Raw genomic sequence first — 16437 nt, 5'->3', positions numbered from 1 at the left:
CAGTCACCTAGATAATCAAACAGCATTCAGAAATCGACACATTTCAAGTATCCCTAAACATCCTTATGCACTTTTTATTGAACATAATATCAAGATTCCATGACAAAAGCATAAATAAAAAAAAAAATGCTTAACGGATCTTCGACTGAGCATGAGTAGATTACCTGAACAGCTGATGTGAATGCACCATGTCCAAGACCGTACCGCACCACATTATTAAAAATCGATATTTATTAATAAAAATAAAAACATATTCATATCACAATTAGTTCGCTGGAAACAATATCTTCAATAAGGACCAACACTTTTTGGCCGCATTCGATACAAGTTTTCTCACCGTGCGATAAAAATACTGACAGCGAAATCAGAATGGAAAACACGATTTCGCAGCGGCTGGCATACACAAGTTCGATTGAGTTCGTGACAGGGGCGTCGGATACACAACAGGTAAACAAAATAAGTTTGATTAGTGTGAAATGCCGCTGGAAAATGATGATTCAGTGGATAGAGGCTTGCATCAAAAACATAACCTCATCGAATTCTCATACGATTTGTAAACATTGCCCTCAAATTTTTTTTGAGGGCAAGGACGGCTTTATAGACCGACGCCGAAGGAAAGAAAGAGAAGGAGACAGTGATGACGTCAGCGTGCAAGCGCTCATTCTCAAATTATCACAGTAGTCTAAACATTGGCGAGAAACCCAATATTGAGCTGAACAGCTGTTGAAGTATAAGGCGTTGTTCAGTTGATTACCTCGTGCTGTGCTAATTCACCACTGCTGAACACAAGATCAGGAGTGATCATTATTGAGTCATGGGACGATTATGTTTTGCTTTGGGTGCTGAACTTCACCATCTCTAGGACGGCGCAGATAGGAAGGCATGCGGCTGGCAATCGACAGGTCTCGAGTTCTAATCCGGAATTAGGTAATTTTATATGTAATTCTTATTTCATAATAGGTGTTCTCAACAAGAGACCAAATAATTACTCTCGTGAGAGTTCAACATTTTTGCATTTTATTTATTTTCAGTCATTTTTGCCAAAGCTTAACAACAACTTTCTTGTACATTTGTAAAACGCTTTGTACAACAAAAAAATAAGTTGGTGCACAGCATGATGCTTTATAACTTCTCCAAATTTGTGTGAACAAAACCCGAACATAGGTTGTACGTGAAAATAATTCAAATGTTATTCAACATTATGCTGAATTAATTTGTCATAATGGTGCCTGTTAAATGAGTGATTGTTAGTTGGGTCTATTTCATATTTCTTAAAAAAAAAACAATATGTACAATTACTTCGAAACAAATGCAAAACATCGGCAATCTTTATTTTGTCGATCATTGAAAGCGTTTTGTGCTTGCATTTTGGTCCGGGTGATTTCATAAACATAACAGTCGGAACCCGCTCGTTGAGCCACAACCTCCACCCAACCAACGAATTCGATTCGCTAGTTGGGTGAAGTGACAGCAGCACAAGGGGCGTGCGCATTGTTTTTGTTAAATCATGTTTAGGTTGGAAGTAAAAAGTAAAATTGTTCAATTTGTTTTACATTTAGAGTAAAACTGATACGTTTTGCAAGATACATATATGGCCAATGCGAGAAATAATTATTTTCACCCGTTTTTAGTCGGTGAAGTGAAAATATACACCGCAAAAACTGCAAATATTTATTTTATGTTTCGTACACATATATTTTTGCAATTTGTCTGGACAAATGATATTTATGTGTGACACATATACCCAATTATTTTTGGTATTTATCGTTTTGATGTGTGATTACACATAAAAACTAAAGTGTCTCGAGTATACCAAAGTGGAGAATCCTTGTCGTTTTGACAGGTCTCCTGCTCGATTGGAACTATGGGGATGACACTAGATCGACTGTTCCAATTTTGACGTTTCTCCTCTTTGTTTTATCCAGGCTCGTTAATAAAAACAATACCGAATGACAAATAAAATCAATGCTAAATGTTTTTTTTTTGAAAATAAAAGTTTTATCAATGATGAAACTTCCATAAAGCAGTTAAAATTATTTATTAACAAGTCAAGAGCTCATGTAGAACGAGCCAAACACCGTATTACACTGGAAAGTTGGTCGATTTTTAACCACCAGTGAGTGACCAATCGATCAACTTTGCAGCTCCGAATGATGATCAAAACTGCGCTCTTCACCCGAGTTTCTAAATGTTTATCAATATGAAGCAATTGATGATGACTATTTCGTACTCCTAGGAATATAGCTGCGATCGAGACTGCGATGATTTAGGTGAAATAACTGAACAATTCTTGGAGTACATGTTTTTGTAAACACGTCTCAGTCGCCATTTTTTCACTTTGCGCATCTCTGGCGGCTGACACAGACGCTAAGCATTGGTATTATGTGTGTATTCACATATTTTTTTGCTATGGGTGTTTACACATACCATGTATTTGTGAAACTAATCTAGGGCATAAGGAACAAATATCTTGGTTATATTTTAGGTAATAAAACTGATGTGTGGAAAGACCAATTGGATGGATGTTTATTTTCACATAAAATAAATGTTTTCATGTTTTTGCAGTGTAGATGTTTATGAAACCACCCGGACCAAAATGCAAGCACAAAACGCTTTCAATGATCGACAAAATAAAGATTGCCGATGTTTTGCATTTGTTTCGAAGTAATTGTACATATTGTTTTTTTTTTTTAAGAAATGTATATGCGTGGCAGGCAGCAAGAAAATGGTCGGACTACTTTTCCTGAAAGTTTTATTTAAGAAGTAGAACCCATTAATTAATGGGGACGAAAATTTTTTCCGTCCTTTAACACCCCATTTTACGGTATTTCGTTAGAAAATCTGTCCTTGACTTCATACATTTTTTTCAAAGGTTTTCTTGAAAGCTTTTCGTGGTTTTCTCCAGAAATTCCCCCAGAAACCTACCAGGACTTTTTCCTCCAGAGATGCGTTAAGAATTTTTTTTCCCTAGATTCCTTCAAAAATTTTGCCAAGTAGTTTTTCAGAAATTCTTCCAGTGGTCCTCTACAAATTATTTCAGGTATTCCATCAGGCATTTCTCCACGAACTGCTTCAGGAATTCCTGCAAGAAATACTCCATGATACCATGAAATACTCCATTTTAAATTCTTGCTTGAATTTCTCCCAGATTTTCATTAGGTATATTTCTCCGGATATTCCTGTAGGAATTTATCCAGCAATTCTTGCTAAATTTCATACAGTAATTCCAGCAGAATTCTTCCAGAGATTCCAACAAAACCTTATGGAGAGATTTATGTCCATGGTTCATCTTATGATTTCTCAACATTTTTCAACAGATCTTCTCAGAAATATTTTGATTAAACTTAAAAAAAAAAACTTCTGGTGATGATATTATAAAGTTTAGGTAAAGCCAGTTGAACCAATCGCCGAAAATTGGTGAAACGAATTGTTTGTGGATTCCTGAAGACCCCTGAAACTTAGTTAAGTATTTTTGAAAGCAAAATTCAGATTGAAAAAAAACGTGCGATTTTTGAAATGCAAAATGTGTTCGTACAGTGACCCCACAATTTATGAATCGGCAAAAATGCATCACTCATTTGATTAACATGGTGATTCATAAATAGTGTACAAAATTAAGGTGATTCATCGGTGCGGGGTCACTGTACTTACACTTGTAAGTTTTGGATAATTTTATGGACGTCTCCCATTGCAATTCCCAAACAAATACACGAATGAAAAACACTATAAGAAAATAAAGAAAAAATCGGAGGAATTTGTTTCTTCAACTTTTAAAGACTTTTTGAAAAATAAAATGAATTTTTACAAGCACGGTAAAAAATCTACACGCTGATACAAACTGATTGGCACTTGAAATCGCACTACTGTTCAATACATTCAATTCCAATCGAATATCAGTTGGAAAAGAACATCCAATGCCTTTTCAATATTAATGGAACTTTACTTCAATTCGTTATTTACAGATTCCGAAACAAGAATTAAAAAAAGTGTTTCCCGCACCTAGACCAGGACCTTGTTTCCTTGTCCTTAATGATACTGTACTCTAATAGGATCCCGTAATTTTGAAAATAAACAATTAAACTATAAACTATGAACCTTGAGAGTCATGACCAAGGTATGTAAAAGGAAGGTAATCCAATATGTCAGATTCCACCATCCGCCATATTGGAAAACCTAACGACAGCTGGCAAGTTTGTGATTAATTTTTTTCACTAGTGAGATGACAAACAAAAACTTTCAGCCCTAGCAACGTACACGGAAAACTAAAACTACCTATTTTTTGGGTTTATTTTACTCAAAACTAAGTATATCGATTAAACTTTCTACCCAAAATTAGGTTGTTTTCTCTTTCTCCCCCACCAATGTTGTCAAAAACAAAGCGAGCTGCATCGACCTACCGGGGGTACTTTGGCCCAATAAGCCAATTTTGAGTAAATGCTGTTTTTGTCAAAATTGGGTTGAAAAAACTCACGTTTGGGTTGAATTCACCTACTCTTGAGTACATTTTTTTGCTGGACTTAAAGGCAAACTACCTAGTGTGAGTTTAATCGATTTACTCAAATTTGAGTTATTGGCCCAAACTATGGGGTTGCGTCAAAAGAACTCAAATTTGGGTAGTTTGGCGGCTCCGTGTAGCAACCCCACAGAAACCATTCACGCTAAACTTTCTCAGCACTAAAATCGGACAAACTCCATGACACTCATCGAGTGTTTCCTACTTACACGGATTGCAAATTAGCTCGTACATCCACTTAAGCAAATATTTTGCAATATTTTCGACAAAGCAATCTCTTTTGGTTAAGAAATCACCATTGTTTTCATAATTAACAAAAATGCGGGGGCACGAGCAAATTTTAAACCTGGGGGAATATTACTCATTTTATGAGTGCCATGGAAATATGTTATTGTTAACATTGGTTATCCGTGTTGAGAATGTTGTTGCCGATGCGGCGCAGCAACGCCTCTGTAGCGTTCTGCAGCATAGAGTACTGCAAGCACCTGATCTAACCTCACTTTGTCTGACAGTTCAGCGAGCTTGTTTACAAGGTGTTAGAATTTTTAACGAGCGGCGAAAATTAAATTTAGGTTTTCCATCCCGAAACCATTATGGTACGGAAATATCAATTATATTCAACTCTACTAGTACAAAACCAATCGTCTAATTACCGTTTTACTGAAATTATATCGAAAAACAGTTTTGCCGGATCTCCACCAGAGACGAAGTCCATGTAAACAAGCTCGATGAACTGTCAGTGCACGGCTTCGTGACGTCATCTTGCAGTATCCTATAAACAAACTGGCCGGCTGTCACCTCCATCCCCCCGCAGTATACCGCACTCCCCGTATCCACTTACTGCTTATACGCTAACACCTTCCTTATACAGTCACTACACAGTCTGGCGGACTGTCACTTTCGACCGGAGCCAATCGAGCATGACGTCACGGTGTAGCATTTATCGGTGTGGACACTATGACGTCATGCTCGATTGGCTCCGGTCGAAAGTGACAGTCCGCCAGACTGTGTATATAGTGACTGTACTTCCTTATAAACATCTTGGTCATGACCATCTGTGCTGCCTACTACTTCACATCTGCTACACTGAAAAAAGGGACATGGTAATTCTGACTATATCGAGGGTTAAAATAAAACACTTTTACTACTTGATTTTGGTAGACCATAATTTATTTTTGAAATTACCATGTCCGGGGTTTATGTTACCATGCCACCTAATGTTTACATTTCATGGTGTATTTGAAAGGAGTTATTAGTTTTTTTTACTATGCGCGTGGTAAAGAGCATGCAAGGACATAGTAAGTTTAACCATCGTGAAATAGTTGCAGTTACTAAGTATGTGGTTCGATCAATAGTACTGTCATCTTTTTTATTTACATTTCAAAAATTGTTAGTGAATAAATGTATTATTTTTATTGGGTTTCGATAAATAAATTACATTAATTAATACAATTATCATAATAACCTAATAAATATTTTCCGACACACCTGCGGCGAAGATTTCTGTTCGATAAGATTTTTTGAGTTGTAGGTACAGATGGTGGTTTTCGAAGGCGGCATCGTGGCATGCATCTGTGGAACTGACTGAGCACAAAGCCGGTGCCGGAGGTTCTTGTCAAGTCTCAATTGATTGGGTGTTACCTGGAAACTAAAGCTGCTGGCACTGGGGTTAACTCGGTTTCGATGGATGTTGGTTTTACGAGTTGAAGTGTGGCGTTTGAGAGTCCTAGCAGAGGCTTCTTCACGAAGAGATCGGCCATTCCGTCCTGGGCATTCAAGGATTTTTTTTCCGGAAGCGTGCTGCCTTCCCGTGTTGTTCTGGTCGATTTACTTCTGATTCATTCCTATTATGGAGGGATTTCTGCTTCGGTCTTGGCTTCGGTTGAATCGGAAGGGATGGATTCCCATTCGGTGCACCGCGCTGAAGGAGGAGTTCATCAGAACCCTAAGAGGTTTCATGCTGCAATTAATGCCGGAACATTCGGGTAAAGGTCCGGGGTGAAAGGATTCTGAAAATACTAGCGGCCTCAAAATCGGACTTATGAGGTTAGATGATTTATTAAGATATCGTTAGTAAGGAGGTGCTCTATCCGTGCAAAAAACTCCCACGATGACGGTCGAAGAGGTTTCCGGAAGTACTGGAGTTTGTTATTGGCAAGAAGTATCGGTGTGCTGCGGTTTCTGATGGATAGAAATAATACAATTTGAATAAATGGACGATCAATTATCTCACTATGGACACTTGCCACCGAGTTGCTACCAAGTTTCTGAAGTTTTCCGTTGATTTCAATGATGTCCGAATCAACCTAACCATTTTTTTGTTAAAAAAACTCCAAAAAGGTGACAACGGTATTCGGTCTGATTAAACATGAGAATAGTAAAGGAAACATCTATAGATGACAAAAAATGTTGATAGCATTGGTTGGTATTAATAAACAAGAGAAGAGTAATGGGAAACATGAATATGGTTCTGACAAACACGTACAACGTAATCAAGATAACCACGTTTGATGGTTTTGATTACTATGCGCTTTGCTGTCAAACCATAGTAATTTCAAGGAAAACATAGCAGTCACCATTGAAAACATGGTCATTGTTACTATTTTTAGGCATGGTAAAATTAATAATGGTTGAATAGTTCATTTTACCATGAAATTTTTCTCAGTGTAGTTGGGGTGTGAATTAAAGCAGAACATTTCATTCAGTCATTATCAAATCAACAGCTTTTCACTTTGGATCGTACTGCTTTGTACAGTAGTGCGAATCGAAGTGATTTTCCGCTGATTTCTCCGATGGGTTTATTTTGGTTCTCAAATGAACACTGACAGCATTGCGAATTTGAAGGAAAAGTATTTCTGATCATGTTGATTGGGATGTTGAATAGGTGAGGGATTTTTCCCTTCAATCGAGCGGGCATGCAGAATTTTTACTATAGTTCAAATTTAGATTACAAATGGTTCAACTTAAGATAACATTCTCCACGTAAAAATCATTTAAATTTGATGATTTTATGTCAAATAATGCGGAATATTATTCGGTTGGTCGATTCTACGATGGATAAGCTTTCATTTGACGTATTCACTTATTGCGTGTAATGCAATGCTTGACCTGTTACACAAGTTTACAAAATAAAAAGAAAGTCGTGAACTTCTGTCAACGACCAAAATTTTTGAAGCATAATTTAGCGCTGATTTCGAAACCGTGCTTTAAAACCCTAATTAATCCACCTACACTGAAAAAACTGGCATAGTAACGCTGACAAAATCGAGGGTGAAATTAAAAACTTTTACCACTTGATTTTGGTAGACAATAATTCATTCTTGAAACTACCATGTGCAGGGTTCAATTTACCATGTTGTTTTTTATTTACATTTTATGGTAGCATTGAACCTCTCTACATAGTTCATTTTACAATGTGCGTGAGAAACAGCATAGTACATTTGACTATGTCATTATGGTACTTGTTACCATGTGTGTGGTGGAATAGTAGTGTCCTGTCGTCTTTGTAGTTTACATTTAAGAAAAGAGCAAAAATAAATAAATAAATTATATTTATTGCTAAATGAATTAAATGTATATACAATTATTTCCTAATTAAATCTTGAATTAAATGAATATCTTCCGGGAGCGTCTGAAATAACCTTTTTCAAGTCGTTTGGTTTCATTCTGCTGGAATGTCTTGGTGAAAATGGTGGTTCTGCCGAAGTTTCTGGAGAATGTCCATCTGCGATATGACGACGTCGTTCGGGAATTTTTGATGCTGAACTGGGCGATGCGCGTTGATAAAGGAAGTGGTCAGTTTCATGCCGTTTAGGAGTTCCAGGAGACTGGTGTCCTGCGACGAATCCAACTGAAGGGGAAATCAACATGCATACTAAGCGGATTCCGGAGGTGGGTCCTTTTGAGTCGAGCGGTTTTATGAAACCTGTAAATGGTAGAACATGTTTTGGAGGATGTGACGGAATTTCCAGGTAAACATCGTGACCATCCTTTCGCTTCTTCCCGTTCTTATAGTTCCCATAATTTTTCTCCTTGGAATCAGATTTTTGTTAGCCTACTTCCAGACTATCTCTACGATGTCCGTCTCGGAAGGGCAGTAGTGGCCACGAAGCTTTTGAATTTTCTTCCGGAATTCCTGAAAGCTTTGAACTATGTAACCTGCTGGGTGGGAACTTCGTTGCCCGAGTTACTGTGATACCTGATAGATGTAGATGGACTTTGAGAGCGTTAAAAAATCCTCGCAAAAATATTAATCGATTAGTATACTCACCAAAAGAGCTTCGGCTTTAACGTAATTATGAAAAAAATTACTGAAACACTGCGCTTGATCGTCAAGGCATAGTAATTACAGGGCAAACATAGTAGTCATCACTGATAATATGGTCCCCATAACTATGTTTAGGCATGGTAAAATTAAACATGGTTGAATTATTAATTTTACTATAATATTTTTCTCAGTGTAGCGGTGATGGTGCCTTTCTCGTGCTTTAAAATATCCTTTCAACAAAACTCAAGCGACATGTTGACGACATCGACATAAATACAAAATGAAAACTGCTTGCTAAATCTACTCAATATGGATACATTTTATATTAGCATAACATCCAATATTCAGAAATGATAAAACAAAATTCAAACTATATAAGTGTCATGAAGTCGCAAAATTTTGAAACGTCATTTTAGATTTTCCGGTCATTATTTTATGACTCCGGATATCTACCCCAACTAAACTAATCGCCATCTTGAACATTGAGACACCATCTTGGATGTCCTGGTATTCATTTTTGGACCTAAAATTACATAAAATAGTCGCCGTATTGAATTTTGGCATGTCGTTTATGATTTTCTGGTTACCAGTTTTGGACGAAGACCGGCATTCTTTCCTATTCAAACTATAGTCATATTGCAGACCTTGACCTTGTGAAACAGCGGACAGCTTGGGTTTTCTGAATACAAATTTTGAATTCTGAACATATTTCCATACAAAATATGCCCATAATGCAAGAATTAAAAATCCTATAAAATAGGCACTTATTTGAATACTGGGCCATTATCTTGGATTTTGGACCGCTATCTTGGATACTCTGCTGGACTCCGAACACATTTCCCATGCCAAACACACTTATTTTACATAGTTTTGGAGCTCAAAATTCAAAAACGTTGGTTCTTCTGCTACACAAAAGCTAGTCTCTAATGTGATCTAAGGCTATTTCCTTGCTAACCGTTCATTAGATTATCAAAAAATCTGCGATCTGATGTGTCGTGGTTTTGGTTCATTTTTATATTTGGTAATATCCGGTGGGATAGCCGAATCTGATTCCATGAGTCATGGACCATGACACTACCGGTTGTCAATTATGATCTGAGATTATTTTATTGCTTATTTTTCACCTTTACCTAATCACCGCGATTTGATATATCGCATGTATGAGTTTGATTCACTTTTACTTTTAACCACTTTCGAAGCCACAGCTGAACCCGCAACACTACCAGGTCTGACCCTATTTTTCCATCAGGATGTCGATAAGTCGTGATCAGTCTTGTTAGAGATTACAGTCATTTGAACCTTTTCGTCGATATTCGGCCTCCTTTGTCTCCGGTATTCGCAACACAATCAATCACACTACTGTTCGAAACAAAAATGTCAAACGAATGCACTTCACCACGATAGCGGCTTCGGAAGACGGTTCGGCTTTTGTTATTCCTGTCTTCTTCCATAACGAGAGCTATGTTGCCCATCTGTGTGCCGTATTCAATACAACATGCAAGAATAAACTCATATTTACATTCATAATCGGAATTGGCTGAGAATCTATACGTAATGCTAGAATTACACACGTGTCATCGTGTCAGATGACATTGATTTGACTCCTAGTTTGACTCTTTCTTATGTTTATTGATCTTCGTTCTACTGCTCGTGTTGTGTGTAGGTAAGAGGTAACGGTAGCGCACGAATGTAACAAAGCAAGCTGACACCCGACTGCGGCAACGAAATGAAGGTAGTGAAAAGTGTCGAATGCTAGGGGCGGGACAGCTCTTAATACCTGTGCTAATACTCGCTAATAAATATTAGATTCCTAATCCTCATCCAAAATTGGAACGAAATTTTTGTAGTATGTCATGACTTTTTCCAACTGCAAAATCAAATTGACAGTCATAAATATAGGCCTTTGGGGTAAATAGTTGAATTACCAGTGAAACAAGTACTAGTTGCTGTTCGACTTATTGATTCGCATTTCTATAATACCGAAACCCTATAAAGGATCTACACGGGCTCAGAGAAGTGCCATACAGTGAGTGTATTGAAACTCGGAGCAATTATCTTGCTACTATAGACAAGCCTTCTAAAATAGGTGCATTTCACGACCTTCACCTAATCCAGAAGCTCAAAGCACAGACAAACAGACGTCTAACTCTTCTCACTTCTCATCGTTACCCTTTTTAACGGTTAGTTCAAATATTTTGTAGTTCGCAAATCGCTCGGTCACGGCGCTCGCACCGTTTTTGCTCCTGTTTGACGTTTGCTCACTACTGCCACCTACTGAGTGATTTGCGTAACACAGCCTGGTTAGCATTGGGCGATTATGTTTTGGTGACGATGATTTTCATCGCAATTTGTTCCAAGTGATACGTCTGTTTGTCTGTGCTCAAAGAATGGCTTCTGTATTAGTGCCAGATTTCTGGAAAACAATATGAATGTGAATAGCTTCACCTGATTATAATGATTCCTTGAAAACCATAGAGTGGGTCGGAAACTAAATCTTGATCACACGTGCTGTGCAAGCACTGCAAATATTAGCATCTCCCGTCCCTCCCACGCGCACCCCCATTCACTCATGCAAAATTGTCTTAGTAACATTTAGTAAAGGGTAGTCAGCTCTATCTGTTGGTAGGAAAAGATTACAATAATAACTGTAAACATGCCCAGAAAGGACGGAAGTGGCCGAAGGGTAAAATCACCGCAGCGTTCTCTCGACATGGCGGTCTAGAAATGTCCAGTCCAGCATAGCCATCCACACAATAGTTTGCTATTAATTCACAATTTATTGCATCACGTTGCGATATTTCTGTCATCTGTTTGCGATTAGGATGCTCGCCAGTTTCCTGTTGTACACATTGTACAGCACATGTCAGAGCTTTTTTTTTATCATGGCATGCTTGTTGAAAATTTTCTCCAAGGCGGTATATTTCAGGATTAGTATTTTCTAATACTGCTAATACTACTAATTTTTATCGAAGCTGTCCCGCCCCTAGGTCGAATGTTTACAAGACTGGTCGTGATTTGATACACCGCATCCATGGGTTTGGTTAAATTTTACATTTTACTACCCGGATCTGATTCCGGGTAACTACCGGCTGAACCAAATATGGTCTGACATTATTGTCTTGTTAACTGCTCATCGGTTAACCAAAAACGCTGCAAATTGAAGGTGTCACATGCAGAGTTTGACAATTTCGACGGGACTCTCGGAACCCATTCTGAAACACTACCATTTGTCGTTAGTGTGACCTAAGGCTATTTTCTAGCTAACTGTTTATCAGGTTATCGCAAAAGCCACGATTTGATGTGTCACATGCCTGGATTTGGTTTACTTTTACATTTGGCCTCTCCCGGCCACTCAAAACCGATTCCGAAACACTTGCTGGCCGTTCATTAGGTAATCTAAAAAGCCGCTATTTGATGTGACGCATGTACGGGATTGTTTCTCTTTCAGATTTGACCACTTCGGCGGGAACCCCGGAACCGGTTCCGGAACACTACTGGTTCAAATATGGTCTGAGATGATTTTCCTGCTCATTGTCCATCAGGTCATCGAAAATGCCGTGGTTTGATGTGTCGCATGTATGGGTTTGGTTCAATTGTATATTTGGCCACCTCCAGCGGGACGCCTAGAACCGGTTCCGGAACACTACCGGTTCAGATATGATCTGAGACTCTTTTCCTACTTACCGCTCATCAGGTCATCGAAAATGCCGTGGTTTGATGTGTCACATGCATGGGTTTGGTTCAATTGTATTTTTGGCCACTTCCAGTGGAACGCCTAGAACCGGTTCCGGAACATTACCGGTTCAGATATGGTCTGGGATGACTTTCCTGCTCATTGTCCATCAGGTCATCGAAAATGCCGTGGTTTGATGTGTCGCATGCATGGGTTTGGTTCAATTGCATATTTGGCCATTTCCAGCGGGACGCCCAGATCCGGTTCGGGAACACTACCGGTTCAGATATGGTCTGAGACTATTTTCCTGCTTACCGCTCATCAGGTTATTGAAAATGCCGTGGTTTGATGTGTCGCATGCATAGGTTTGATGCATTTTCATATCTGGTCCCTTCCTGGGGTACCGTTCCGGAACACCTAAATGGCCATATCTCCGGAACGGCTGGACCGATTCGAACCATTTTCAATAGGAAACAATGGGACCAGATTCCGCGTCGAATGAACCGTCGGTCATTGAAATCGGATGAGGTTTACTGCCAAAAAGTGATGTGAGTTTTTTTGTACACACACATACACACATACATACACACACACATACATACACACAGACATCACTTCAATTCGTCGAGCTGAGTTGATTGGTATATGTGACTCGACCCTCCGGGCCTTCTATCGAAAAGTCATTTTTGGAGTGAACATATAGCCTTTCCAGTACACTTAGTGTACGAGAAAGGCAAAAAAATTAAAGTACAATAAAAACAATTAAAAAAAAAAAAGTAGAACAGTTTTTGAATTTTAACTTCTATATCAAGATTTACAACTTTTAAAAATATGGAATTTACTAAAATTCAAATATCTTGCGTTTTGTTCAACCAATTTTAAATCTTTTTCCAAAAATTAAAAGCTGAATACAATACCATTCCATCATCTAAATGCAGGTTTTGCGTCAGATTGATGAAATTCAAGATATTTATTGGCGAGTTTTCGGGACGATCTCCTTAAATTTTAGCAAAATTTCCAAAAATATATGAAGAAATGAACTTTTTTAAATAAGACAAAAATAATTTAAAAATTCTTTCTCAACGTTTATTTGACATATCATATGTAGGCGAGTTACAGTAAAAAGTTCAGCTCAATCGGAGCATTGATTACGGAGAATGAGATGTGTGAAGTGAGCGACTTTGCCTAAAAATAGAACAAAAATTGATTTCAAATCATCAACCTTGTATGGAAAGTCGAAAAAATTTCCGCTCTACTGTAATTTTTTTCCTTCGCGTTTTCGAACTCAGGGCATGATTCTACACTGAAAACAATCATCAGCTTACCGAGTTCAAAAATGCTGTAAACTAGTGTTATGAGTGCACTAAAAATGTGCTTTCTCTGGGGGGAAATAAGTGAAAATCACAGTGATTTTTCAATTGCTCAATTTTGATGGCAAAAACTCTTTTCAATACTTTTAAAGTTTATGTTATCAGATTATACTATACGGAAAGCTGTTTGGCCATCTTTTTCGGGACAATAATTGCCCAAAAATGCGTTATTTCAATGAATTTCAAAATAGTTCAAATTAAGATTACATTTTGACTAGTTCAAAATTTGATTTCTTACCCTATGTAAACTTGCATGCAACTTTTGGTGGGTGACTTGAATGGGTAATATTGTACCTAACATAAATTGCTTAAAACTATCAAATTAGATTTGGTAAAATGAAATATTTTGCATGAGTCGTTAATTTAGATGTTAATTGACCAATGTACCTTTTGATTGCTTAAAAAAGATATTTCCATGCTTAATGGCTTGCAGTCAAAATAGCCCGAAATTGCATATTATGCCCTATAAATTGAGGTAAAGCTTAAAATTGTGACGTGCTGGAGCAAATCTGTGCCCGGATTCGGATCAAGCGGCCCAATCTGTCAGAGACACATAAGTTTGCTCTTGAGACAGACCAAAAGTTAATTTTTGTTACGCTGTGTTAACAAGGACTAATTGTCGTGGGGCGCCAATCTAGATGATTGCCAAGGGCGCCATGGGACCACGCTACGGATCTGGACACCATGTTTAAACCGGGAGCAGTCGCGTCGGGTACTGAGTACACGCACCATGATAAAAAGCACGCTTATGTACACACAATGTGAGCGCGGTTCCACTGAGGGTAGCGCCGCGACCGCTCGAGGGTTAACTTTGAAATCAATGTTTTTCATACGCAATATCCCATAGACAAGTTAAGTATACAACAAATGGTGTTGTGCAATATGGCAGTTCACCCAAGGAAAGTGCAGCTCATTCCGCAGTTTTAAGACTTTTCTTTCAAGAATAAACTTCTAATCGTTCTAAATTATAAACTAACTTTTATGGAAAGGAAATACATCATCACGCAGAGAAACAATTCAATTATCATAGTAAGTCAACCGGAATGACCGCTCGTTGTCTTTTCGCAGGGCGTCGTGCATCTTGCCTATATCCTCCAGCCGGTTTGTGATGGCCGACGTCGACGATTCGATCCACTGCAGCGAGTTCATGTGGGCGTTCAGAATCTTTCCGATCTGTACCAGGGGATCGCTCGGATCGGAGTACTTGTTGGACTCGTTCAAATGTTCGATCACTTCTTTGAGATCTTCGGACATCTGCTTCAGCTGAGAATCCAACGTTTCCGCCATCGAGTACGTTTGGCCCCGCTCGATGTCCACCTGAACAATTTTGGACAGTTCATCCTCGAGCGGAACGATGCATTCTTCCAGTTCCGAGTGCTGGGCGGTGATGAATTCCAGCTCTTGCTCCATAGCGACCTGTTCGGCCTTGACCTTTTCGACGGCTTCGTTCAGAGCAACAATTTTCTCGCCATTTCCCAGCAGCAGTTTGTCCCATGCGTTGACCTGTGTGGCCTGGTTGGTAAAGAGCTTCTCTTGTTCCTCCAGCTCCAGTGTCCACTTGTTAATGAATTCTTCCAACTGGCAAAAGTTCAGCTGCTGGCCACCGGCAACGGATGAAGATTGCGTGGTTTGCGTGTTTGTCGTCAGATTGGCAGCCGGTTGTGTTTGAGCTGCCGGTTTCGGTGCTGTGAAGCTCCCCAGAGTCAGCTGGCTGGTTGTGGTGGGGGCGGGAGCGGTAGCAATTGAGGCGGCAGCTGGTGTAGCAGCCGTACCTCCCGCAGCCAGATTGGTGCCAAAGCTAAGTGTGGGAGCAGCCGAAGGTGCCACAGCGGTAGGTGCGGCTGTCGTTGTGGTTGCAGACGCTGCCGGTGCTAGACCGGCCGCGTTGGTACCAAAAGGGGATGCTCCGAAACTGAATCCCGTGCTGGCAGCTGTGGTGGTGGCCGGTGCTGCAGCGCCCAAGGAGGGTGTCGATCCAGTGGCACCCGGAGTTCCGAATGTGAAGTTCATTGCGGGAGACGATAGGGCGGAAGCGAGAGTTTAATTTTTGAGGGTTTTTGGTTCACAAACAGAAAACCAGCGCGAGAAACGATGCGGATTCGCGGATTTCAAGTTTCGGTTTGTTTGACAGCTCGAACCAGTGTGTGTGTGAGGGAGGATAGGGTGGGCCGTTTGATGGGAAAATAAAGCGTACACGGTAATTGGAAACTAACTAATGCTTCAAGATTTGCAACACATGAGCATATACACGGAACCAGAAATCAACCCAAATATAAGTTCTTTTCACTCATATCGGCTCTTCCGTGCGAGAACCCAAATTTGGCTATACCGCGTTAAAGCTCTGAGTGGGTAGTTTCCGTTTGATCCTGGCAGAAAATTGTAACCCATCGCAAAGTTCTTTCTACCTAGCGTCGACTTTCGAAGTACCCTAGTGGGTTGAAATAAACCCACTTTTGAGTAAACGGCAAAACCCAAATGTGGCTTCTCGCACGAACATTCTCGGCCAGGTAGCTGCTTCTCGCTTTGTTTTTGACAACATTGCGAGCGGGAGAGCGAGAAAACAACCCACTGCTGGGTAAAAAGTTCAAGCGGTTTACTTAATTTTGCGTTCTTT

General features: G+C 39.4%; 1 protein-coding gene and 1 long non-coding RNA gene across 2 annotated transcripts; one reads left to right on the top strand and one right to left on the bottom strand.

Annotated features, from left to right (window-relative positions):
- Window positions 1-9064: 9064 nt before the first annotated feature.
- LOC134291256 (uncharacterized) lies at window positions 9065-12980 on the top strand. Its single transcript, XR_009998997.1, has 2 exons — window positions 9065-10524; window positions 11768-12980. It is a non-coding gene; the product is annotated as an uncharacterized LOC134291256 (long non-coding RNA).
- A 1801-nt stretch (window positions 12981-14781) lies between these two features.
- Window positions 14782-15967, bottom strand: LOC109420336 (nuclear pore glycoprotein p62). The gene has a single exon (XM_019694656.3). The coding sequence runs from the start codon at window positions 15831-15833 to the stop codon at window positions 14841-14843; it is 993 nt and encodes a 330-aa protein (XP_019550201.3). The 5' UTR covers window positions 15834-15967; the 3' UTR covers window positions 14782-14840.
- Window positions 15968-16437: the final 470 nt, after the last annotated feature.

The sequence above is a fragment of the Aedes albopictus genome, chromosome 3, assembly GCF_035046485.1.
Source record: "Aedes albopictus strain Foshan chromosome 3, AalbF5, whole genome shotgun sequence".
Classification (NCBI taxonomy): Eukaryota; Metazoa; Arthropoda; class Insecta; order Diptera; family Culicidae; genus Aedes; species Aedes albopictus.
Note: the sequence above shows the minus strand (reverse complement) of the source record. Positions and strands in the feature narration are given on the sequence as shown.